Source organism: Oncorhynchus kisutch, linkage group LG17 (assembly GCF_002021735.2).
Source record: "Oncorhynchus kisutch isolate 150728-3 linkage group LG17, Okis_V2, whole genome shotgun sequence".
NCBI classification, from domain to species: Eukaryota; Metazoa; Chordata; class Actinopteri; order Salmoniformes; family Salmonidae; genus Oncorhynchus; species Oncorhynchus kisutch.
The window spans coordinates 70,457,629-70,469,022 of record NC_034190.2 but is presented as its reverse complement, the minus strand read 5'-3'; the positions used below and the strand labels follow the sequence as shown (position 1 = coordinate 70,469,022).

General features: G+C 44.2%; 1 protein-coding gene across 1 annotated transcript in view; it reads right to left on the bottom strand.

Moving 5' to 3' along the window:
* LOC109907047 (plexin-A2-like) overlaps positions 1 to 11,394 on the bottom strand; it is a 414,465-nt gene that overhangs the window by 20,198 nt on the left and 382,873 nt on the right. Inside the window, 1 exon segment of the mRNA XM_031793327.1 lies at positions 10,923 to 11,022. Within this exon segment, the coding sequence (XP_031649187.1) occupies positions 10,923 to 11,022 (100 nt within the window).

Genomic DNA, 11,394 nt, shown 5'->3' with positions numbered 1-11,394 from the left:
AATGGAAAACTGTTGAGGCTGGAATACTGTTGAGGATGGAATACTGTTGAGGATGGAAAACTGTTGAGGATGGAATACTGTCGAGAATGGAATACTGTCGAGAATGGAATACTGTTGAGAACGGAATACTGTTGAGAATGGAATACTGTTGAGAATGGTATACTGTTGAGGATGGAATACTGTTGAGGATGGAATACTGTTGAGAATGGTATACTTTTGAGGATGGTATAATGTTGAGAATGGAATACTGTTGAGAATGGAATACTGTTGAGAATGGTATACTGTTGAAGATTGAATACTGTTGAGGATGGTATAATGTTGAGAATGGAATACTGTTGAGGATGGAATACTGTTGAGGATGGAATACTGTTGAGGATGGAATACTGTTGAGGATGGAATACTGTTGAGAATGGTATACTGTTGAGGATGGTATAATGTTGAGAATGGAATACTGTTGAGAATGGAATACTGTTGAGAATGGTATACTGTTGAAGATGGAATACTGTTGAGGATGGTATAATGTTGAGAATGGAATACTGTTGAGGATGGAATACTGTTGAGGATGGAATACTGTTGAGGCAAGGTATACTGTTGAGAATGGAATAATGTTGAGAATGGAATACTGTTGAGGATGGTATAATGTTGAGAATGGAATACTGTTGAGGATGGAATACTGTTGAGGATGGAATACTGTTGAGGGAAGGTATACTGTTGAGAATGGAATAATGTTGAGAATGGAATACTGTTGAGAATGGAATATTGTTGAGAATGGTATACTGTTGAGGATGGAATACTGTTGAGAAAGGAATACTGTTGAGAACTGCATACTATTGAGAATGGAATACTGTTGAGAATGGAATACTTTGGAGGATGGAATACTGTTGAGAACGGAATACTGTTGAGAATGGAATACTGTCGAGAATGGAATACTGTTGAGAACGGAATACTGTTGAGAACGGAAAACTGTTCAGGATGGTATGCTTTTGAGGATGGCATCCTATTGAGGATGGTATACTGTTGAGGAAGGAATACTGTTGAGAATGGAATAGTGTTGAGAATGGAATACTGTTGAGGACGGAATACTGTTGAGGATGGTATACTGTTCAGGAAGGAATACTGTTGAGAATGGAATACTGTTGAGAATGGAATACTGTTGACAATGGAATACTGTTGAGGATGGAATACTATTGAGAATGGAATACTGTTGAGAATGGAATACTGTTGAGAATGGAATACTGTTGAGAATGGAATACTGTTGAGAATGGAACACTGTTGAGGATGGAATACTGTTGCTGACGGAATACTGTTGAGGATGGTATACTGTTGAGGACGGAATACTTTTGAGGATGGAATACTGTTGAGAATGGAATACGGTTGAGAATGGTATACTGTTGAGGATGGAATACTGTTGAGGATGGAATACTGTTGAGGATGGAATACTGTTGAGAATGGTATACTTTTGAGGATGGTATAATGTTGAGAATGGAATACTGTTGAGAATGGAATACTGTTGAGAATGGTATACTGTTGAAGATTGAATACTGTTGAGGATGGTATAATGTTGAGAATGGAATACTGTTGAGGATGGAATACTGTTGAGGATGGAATACTGTTGAGGATGGAATACTGTTGAGGATGGAATACTGTTGAGAATGGTATACTGTTGAGAATGGAATACTGTTGAGAATGGAATACTGTTGAGAATGGTATACTGTTGAAGATGGAATACTGTTGAGGATGGTATAATGTTGAGAATGGAATACTGTTGAGGATGGAATACTGTTGAGGATGGAATACTGTTGAGGGAAGGTATACTGTTGAGAATGGAATAATGTTGAGAATGGAATACTGTTGAGGATGGTATAATGTTGAGAATGGAATACTGTTGAGGATGGAATACTGTTGAGGATGGAATACTGTTGAGGGAAGGTATACTGTTGAGAATGGAATAATGTTGAGAATGGAATACTGTTGAGAATGGAATATTGTTGAGAATGGTATACTGTTGAGGATGGAATACTGTTGAGAAAGGAATACTGTTGAGAACTGCATACTATTGAGAATGGAATACTGTTGAGAATGGAATACTTTGGAGGATGGAATACTGTTGAGAATGGAATACTGTTGAGAATGGAATACTGTTGAGGCTGGAATACTGTTGAGAACGGAATACTGTCGAGAATGGAATACTGTTGAGAATGGACAACTGTTGAGAATGGAATACTGTTGAGAATGGACAACTGTTGAGAATGGAATACTGTTGAGGCTGGAATACTGTTGAGAACGGAATACTGTCGAGAATGGAATACTGTTGAGAACGGAATACTGTTGAGAACGGAAAACTGTTCAGGATGGTATGCTTTTGAGGATGGCATCCTATTGAGGATGGTATACTGTTGAGGAAGGAATACTGTTGAGAATGGAATAGTGTTGAGAATGGAATACTGTTGAGGACGGAATACTGTTGAGGATGGTATACTGTTCAGGAAGGAATACTGTTGAGAATGGAATACTGTTGAGAATGGAATACTGTTGAGAATGGAATACTGTTGAGAATGGAATACTGTTGAGGATGGTATACTGTTGAGGATGGTATACTGTTGAGAATGGAATACTGTTGAGAATGGAATACTGTTGAGAATGAAATACTGTTGAGGATGGAATACTATTGAGAATGGAATACTGTTGAGAATGGAATACTGTTGAGAATGGAATACTGTTGAGAATGGAATACTGTTGAGAATGGAACACTGTTGAGGATGGAATACTGTTGCTGACGGAATACTGTTGAGGATGGTATACTGTTGAGGACGGAATACTTTTGAGGATGGAATACTGTTGAGAATGGAATACTGTTGAGAACGGAATACTGTTGAGAATGGAATACTGTTGAGAATGGAATACTGTTGAGAATGGAATACTGTTGAGAATGGAATACTGTTGAGAATGGAATACTGTTGAGAATGGAACACTGTTGAGGATGGAATACTGTTGCTGACGGAATACTGTTGAGGATGGTATACTGTTGAGGACGGAATACTTTTGAGGATGGAATACTGTTGAGAATGGAATACTGTTGAGAACGGAATACTGTTGAGAATGGAATACTGTTGAGAATGGAATACTGTTGAGAATGGAATACTGTTGAGAATGGAATACTGTTGAGAATGGAATACTGTTGAGAATGGAACACTGTTGAGGATGGAATACTGTTGCTGACGGAATACTGTTGAGGATGGTATACTGTTGAGGACGGAATACTTTTGAGGATGGAATACTGTTGAGAATGGAATACTGTTGAGAACGGAATACTGTTGAGAATGGAATACTGTTGAGGACGGTATACTGTTGAGAATGGAATACTGTATAATACTGTTGAGGATGGTATACTGTTGAGGACGGTATACTGTTGAGGACGTATACTGTTGAGGATGTATACTGTTGAGAACGGAATACTGTTGAGAATGGAATACTGTGTAATACTGTTGAGGACGGTATCCTGTTGAGGACGGTATACTGTTGAGGATGGAATACTGTTGAGGATGGAATACTGTTGAGGATGGAATACCTTTGAGGACGGTATACTGTTGAGAATGGAATACTGTTGAGAATGGAATACTGTTGAGGATGGTATACTGTTGAGAATGGAATACTGTTGAGAATGGAATACTGTTGAGAATGGAATACTGTTGAGAATGGAATACTGTTGAGAATGGAATACTGTTGAGAATGGAACACTGTTGAGGATGGAATACTGTTGCTGACGGAATACTGTTGAGGATGGTATACTGTTGAGGACGGAATACTTTTGAGGATGGAATACTGCTGAGGATGGAATACTGTTGAGAATGGAATACTGTTCAGGATGGTATACTGTTTAGAATGGTATACTGTTGAGGATGTTATACTGATGAGGAAGGTATACTGTTGAGAACGGAATACTGTTCAGGATGGTATACTGTTGAGGATGGAATACTGTTGAGGATGGAATAGTGTTGAGAACGGAATACTGTTGAGGATGGAAAACTGTTGAGGATGGAATACTGTTGTGAACGGAATACTGTTGAGAACGGAATACTGTTCAGGAGGGTATACTGTTGAGAATGGAATACTGTTGAGAATGGAATACTGTTGAGAATGGAATACTGTTCAGGATGGTATACTTTTCAGGATGGTATACTGTTCAGGATGGAATACTGTTCAGAATGGTATACTGTTCAGGATGGTATACTGTTGGGAATGTAATACTGTTGAGTATGTAATACTGTTGAGGATGGAATACTGTTGAGAATGGAATACTGTATAATACTGTTGAGGATGGTATACTGTTGAGGACGGTATACTATATAATACTGTATGCCTCACTGGCCACTGAACCAAACTTAGTTTAGATATTCTAAGCTGGTAATTTGATATACACTGTTGGTTTTGTTATTGATAAATTAGTTCAGAGAAGTGTGTGTGACTTTGTGTGTGACTTTGTGTGTGACTTTGTGTGTGTGTGTGTGTGTGTGTGTGTGTGTGTGTGTGTGTGTGTGTGTGTGTGTGTGTGTGTGTGTGTGTGTGTGTGTGTGTGTGTGTGTGTGTGTGTGTGTGGAAGAGAGGGAGGGAGGAGGGATGATGTTTCTGTTTTGGCGGTGGGGGTTCTCATTCAATCCCAGCCCTGATAATTGTCCAACCAGGCTCCGTTCTCACTTCCCATTGGTGTAAAGTATCATTCACAGTGAATAATTGGCTGTGGTTCTCTAGGTCTGGGGGTTGGGCATGGGACCAGACGGGACGCCCTGTGGCTCACCACTGTGACTGCCACCAGTGTGTGTGTGTGTGTGTGTGTGGGGGGACTATTATACCCTGGCTCCAGGCACCAGTCTGGCATCCTCATTATTATACTTGATGGTTAAAACAAACACCTCTCTCCATCGGCCTTCTCTACTCTCCCCCTCACCCTTCATCCCTCAATCCCCTTCTGTTCCTGTTTCTCTCCATCCCTCTATCCCCTTCTGTTCCTGTTTCTCTCCATCCCTCTATCCCCTTCTGTTCCTGTTTCTCTTCATCCCTCTATCCCCTTCTGTTTCTGTTTCTCTCCATCCCTCTATCCCCTTCTGTTTCTGTTTCTCTCCATCCCTCTATCCCCTTCTGTTCCTGTTTCTCTCCATCCCTCTATCCCCTTCTGTTCCTGTTTCTCTACATCCCTCTATCCCCTTCTGTTCCGGTTTCTCTTCATCCCTCTATCCCCTTCTGTTCCTGTTTCTCTTCATCCCTCTATCCCCTTCTGTTTCTGTTTCTCTCCATCCCTCTATCTCCTTCTGTTTCTGTTTCTCTTCATCCCTCTATCCCCTTCTGTTCCTGTTTCTCTCCATCCCTCTATCCCCTTCTGTTTCTGTTTCTCTTCATCCCTCTATCCCCTTCTGTTCCTGTTTCTCTACATCCCTCTATCCCCTTCGGTTCCTGTTTCTCTTCATCCCTCTATCCCCTTCTGTTTCTGTTTCTCTCCATCCCTCTATCCCCTTCTGTTTCTGTTTCTCTTCATCCCTCTATCCCCTTCGGTTCCTGTTTCTCTTCATCCCTCTATCCCCTTCGGTTCCTGTTTCTCTTCATCCCTCTATCCCCTTCTGTTTCTGTTTCTCTCCATCCCTCTATCCCCTTCTGTTTCTGTTTCTCTCCATCCCTCTATCCCCTTCTGTTTCTGTTTCTCTCCATCCCTCTATCCCCTTCTGTTCCTGTTTCTCTCCATCCCTCTATCCCCTTCTGTTCCTGTTTCTCTCCATCCCTCTATCCCCTTCTGTTTCTGTTTCTCTTCATCCCTCTATCCCCTTCTGTTCCTGTTTCTCTCCATCCCTCTATCCCCTTCTGTTCCTGTTTCTCTCCATCCCTCTATCCCCTTCTGTTCCTGTTTCTCTCCATCCCTCTATCCCCTTCTGTTTCTGTTTCTCTCCATCCCTCTATCCCCTTCTGTTCCTGTTTCTCTCCATCCCTCTATCCCCTTCTGTTCCTGTTTCTCTACATCCCTCTATCCCCTTCTGTTCCTGTTTCTCTTCATCCCTCTATCCCCTTCGGTTCCTGTTTCTCTCCATCCCTCTATCCCCTTCTGTTTCTGTTTCTCTTCATCCCTCTATCCCCTTCTGTTCCTGTTTCTCTACATCCCTCTATCCCCTTCTGTTCCTGTTTCTCTTCATCCCTCTATCCCCTTCGGTTCCTGTTTCTCTCCATCCCTCTATCCCCTTCTGTTTCTGTTTCTCTCCATCCCTCTATCCCCTTCTGTTTCTGTTTCTCTCCATCCCTCTATCCCCTTCTGTTCCTGTTTCTCTTCATCCCTCTATCCCCTTCTGTTCCGGTTTCTCTTCATCCCTCTATCCCCTTCTGTTCCTGTTTCTCTTCATCCCTCTATCCCCTTCTGTTTCTGTTTCTCTCCATCCCTCTATCTCCTTCTGTTTCTGTTTCTCTTCATCCCTCTATCCCCTTCTGTTCCTGTTTCTCTCCATCCCTCTATCCCCTTCTGTTTCTGTTTCTCTTCATCCCTCTATCCCCTTCTGTTCCTGTTTCTCTACATCCCTCTATCCCCTTCGGTTCCTGTTTCTCTTCATCCCTCTATCCCCTTCTGTTTCTGTTTCTCTCCATCCCTCTATCCCCTTCTGTTCCTGTTTCTCTTCATCCCTCTATCCCCTTCGGTTCCTGTTTCTCTTCATCCCTCTATCACCTTCTGTTTCTGTTTCTCTCCATCCCTCTATCCCCTTCTGTTTCTGTTTCTCTCCATCCCTCTATCCCCTTCGGTTCCTGTTTCTCTTCATCCCTCTATCCCCTTCTGTTCCTGTTTCTCTCCATCCCTCTATCCCCTTCTGTTTCTGTTTCTCTCCATCCCTCTATCCCCTTCTGTTCCTGTTTCTCTCCATCCCTCTATCCCCTTCTGTTCCTGTTTCTCTCCATCCCTCTATCCCCTTCTGTTTCTGTTTCTCTTCATCCCTCTATCCCCTTCTGTCCCTGTTTCTCTCCATCCCTCTATCCCCTTCTGTTCCTGTTTCTCTCCATCCCTCTATCCCCTTCTGTTTCTGTTTCTCTTCATCCCTCTATCCCCTTCTGTTCCTGTTTCTCTCCATCCCTCTATCCCCTTCTGTTCCTGTTTCTCTCCATCCCTCTATCCCCTTCTGTTTCTGTTTCTCTCCATCCCTCTATCCCCTTCTGTTCCTGTTTCTCTCCATCCCTCTATCCCCTTCTGTTCCTGTTTCTCTACATCCCTCTATCCCCTTCTGTTCCTGTTTCTCTTCATCCCTCTATCCCCTTCGGTTCCTGTTTCTCTCCATCCCTCTATCCCCTTCTGTTTCTGTTTCTCTTCATCCCTCTATCCCCTTCTGTTCCTGTTTCTCTACATCCCTCTATCCCCTTCTGTTCCTGTTTCTCTTCATCCCTCTATCCCCTTCGGTTCCTGTTTCTCTCCATCCCTCTATCCCCTTCTGTTTCTGTTTCTCTCCATCCCTCTATCCCCTTCTGTTTCTGTTTCTCTCCATCCCTCTATCCCCTTCTGTTCCTGTTTCTCTTCATCCCTCTATCCCCTTCTGTTCCGGTTTCTCTTCATCCCTCTATCCCCTTCTGTTCCTGTTTCTCTTCATCCCTCTATCCCCTTCTGTTTCTGTTTCTCTCCATCCCTCTATCTCCTTCTGTTTCTGTTTCTCTTCATCCCTCTATCCCCTTCTGTTCCTGTTTCTCTCCATCCCTCTATCCCCTTCTGTTTCTGTTTCTCTTCATCCCTCTATCCCCTTCTGTTCCTGTTTCTCTACATCCCTCTATCCCCTTCGGTTCCTGTTTCTCTTCATCCCTCTATCCCCTTCTGTTTCTGTTTCTCTCCATCCCTCTATCCCCTTCTGTTCCTGTTTCTCTTCATCCCTCTATCCCCTTCGGTTCCTGTTTCTCTTCATCCCTCTATCCCCTTCTGTTTCTGTTTCTCTCCATCCCTCTATCCCCTTCTGTTTCTGTTTCTCTCCATCCCTCTATCCCCTTCGGTTCCTGTTTCTCTTCATCCCTCTATCCCCTTCTGTTCCTGTTTCTCTCCATCCCTCTATCCCCTTCTGTTCTGTTTCTCTCCATCCCTCTATCCCCTTCTGTTCCTGTTTCTCTCCATCCCTCTATCCCCCTTCTGTTCCTGTTTCTCTCCATCCCTCTATCCCCTTCTGTTTCTGTTTCTCTTCATCCCTCTATCCCCTTCTGTCCCTGTTTCTCTCCATCCCTCTATCCCCTTCTGTTCCTGTTTCTCTCCATCCCTCTATCCCCTTCTGTTTCTGTTTCTCTTCATCCCTCTATCCCCTTCTGTTCCTGTTTCTCTCCATCCCTCTATCCCCTTCTGTTCCTGTTTCTCTTCATCCCTCTATCCCCTTCTGTTCCTGTTTCTCTCCATCCCTCTATCCCCTTCTGTTCCTGTTTCTCTTCATCCCTCTATCCCCTTCTGTTCCTGTTTCTCTTCATCCCTCTATCCCCTTCTGTTCCTGTTTCTCTTCATCCCTCTATCCCCTTATGTTCCTGTTTCTCTTCATCCCTCTATCCCCTTCTGTTCCTGTTTCTCTCCATCCCTCTATCCCCTTCTGTTCCTGTTTCTCTTCATCCCTCTATCCCCTTCTGTTCCTGTTTCTCTCCATCCCTCTATCCCCTTCTGTTCCTGTTTCTCTTCATCCCTCTATCCCCTTCTGTTCCTGTTTCTCTTCATCCCTCTATCCCCTTCTGTTCCTGTTTCTCTCCATCCCTCTATCCCCTTCTGTTCCTGTTTCTCTCCATCCCTCTATCCCCTTCTGTTCCTGGTTCTCTACATCCCTCTATCCCCTTCTGTTCCTGTTTCTCTCCATCCCTCTATCCCCTTCTGTTTCTGTTTCTCTTCATCCCTCTATCACCTTCTGTTCCTGTTTCTCTCCATCCCTCTATCCCCTTCTGTTCCTGTTTCTCTCCATCCCTCTATCCCCTTCTGTTCCTGGTTCTCTACATCCCTCTATCCCCTTCTGTTCCTGGTTCTCTACATCCCTCTATCCCCTTCTGTTCCTGTTTCTCTCCATCCCTCAATCCCCTTCTGTTTCTGTTTCTCTTCATCCCTCTATCCCCTTCTGTTCCTGTTTCTCTCCATCCCTCTATCTCCTTCTGTTCCTGTTTCTCTCCATCCCTCTATCCCCTTCTGTTCCTGTTTCTCTCCATCCCTCTATCCCCTTCTGTTTCTGTTTCTCTCCATCCCTCTATCCCCTTCTGTTCCTGTTTCTCTCCATCCCTCTATCCCCTTCTGTTCCTGTTTCTCTCCATCCCTCTATCCCCTTCTGTTTCTGTTTCTCTTCATCCCTCTATCCCCTTCTGTTCCTGTTTCTCTCCATCCCTCTATCCCCTTCTGTTCCTGTTTCTCTCCATCCCTCTATCCCCTTCTGTTTCTGTTTCTCTTCATCCCTCTATCCCCTTCTGTTCCTGTTTCTCTCATCCCTCTATCCCCTTCTGTTCCTGTTTCTCTTCATCCCTCTATCCCCTTCTGTTCCTGTTTCTCTCCATCCCTCTATCCCCTTCTGTTCCTGTTTCTCTTCATCCCTCTATCCCCTTCTGTTCCTGTTTCTCTTCATCCCTCTATCCCCTTCTGTTCCTGTTTCTCTTCATCCCTCTATCCCCTTCTGTTCCTGTTTCTCTTCATCCCTCTATCCCCTTCTGTTCCTGTTTCTCTCCATCCCTCTATCCCCTTCTGTTCCTGTTTCTCTTCATCCCTCTATCCCCTTCTGTTCCTGTTTCTCTCCATCCCTCTATCCCCTTCTGTTCCTGTTTCTCTTCATCCCTCTATCCCCTTCTGTTCCTGTTTCTCCTTCATCCCTCTATCCCCTTCTGTTCCTGTTTCTCTCCATCCCTCTATCCCCTTCTGTTCCTGTTTCTCTCCATCCCTCTATCCCCTTCTGTTCCTGGTTCTCTACATCCCTCTATCCCCTTCTGTTCCTGTTTCTCTCCATCCCTCTATCCCCTTCTGTTTCTGTTTCTCTTCATCCCTCTATCACCTTCTGTTCCTGTTTCTCTCCATCCCTCTATCCCCTTCTGTTCCTGTTTCTCTCCATCCCTCTATCCCCTTCTGTTCCTGGTTCTCTACATCCCTCTATCCCCTTCTGTTCCTGGTTCTCTACATCCCTCTATCCCCTTCTGTTCCTGTTTCTCTCCATCCCTCAATCCCCTTCTGTTTCTGTTTCTCTTCATCCTTCTATCCCCTTCTGTTCCTGTTTCTCTCCATCCCTCTATCTCCTTCTGTTCCTGTTTCTCTCCATCCCTCTATCCCCTTCTGTTCCTGTTTCTCTCCATCCCTCTATCCCCTTCTGTTCCTGGTTCTCTACATCCCTCTATCTCCTTCTGTTCCTGTTTCTCTCCATCCCTCTATCTCCTTCTGTTCCTGTTTCTGTACATCCCTCTATCTCCTTCTGTTCCTGTTTCTCTCCATCCCTCTATCCCCTTCTGTTCCTGTTTCTCTTCATCCCTCTATCCCCTTCTGTTCCTGTTTCTCTCCATCCCTCTATCCCCTTCTGTTCCTGTTTCTCTCCATCCCTCTGTCACCCCTGCAGTTTCTGTCAAACTGCAGCAAACGCGGTCGGGAGGAGAGAGTAAGATAAACTATGCCTCCGCAGCAAAGCATTGACGATCCAAACAGAGCTGGTCTTAGCTAGGATGATTTTAGTTTTGCTCCCATTGTGGCTCTGGACAAAAGAGTCTGCTAAAATGTCTACAAGCTAATCCAAAAGTCTAATGTTTATCTCAGGTCTGCTCCCATAAGCTTACACAGTGAACACTTTAAACTCAAACCCCTCCCTTCCTCTCCCCATGTTAATCTATTATGTAACAGGTGTTTGTTTGAAATGGTCCAACAGAGGGAGGAGCTAAGGCGGTACAGTACTTATCATAGAGATGTATAATGCTCAATGTCGTTCAATGGTACTCACCATATCTGCTGATGGAGGTCCTGGAGATGCTGGCTGACGGCGGGATGTTGTAGGAAGAGGTCTGTTTGGGCACCAGAGCCACCACACAGCGGTCAGACACCTGCAACAACACAACAGAGAACATTTTGATGAGATAACATGTTCAATCACCAATCTACAGGTGTACTGCTCACAGATAGCATGTTGAATCGTATGCAGTACACATTGATCTGCAATCCTGATTTGTCAAAGATATACAAACACATCCTCACATGACACATCATTTCCTCCCTCACTACCTCTATCCGTCCGTCCCTGTACTATGTCACGTTCTCTCCATTCAGCTTCTTTCTCTACTCTCTCTAAAGCCCTGTGGGATTTCTCTGAAGACCATCTCTGTAAGAAACGACTCAAACGCCTCCGTGATGACTGTGCTTGAGATCATCCTCATTGTTATTCCCTTCACTCCCCAGCCATTAGGGAAATAAGGAAC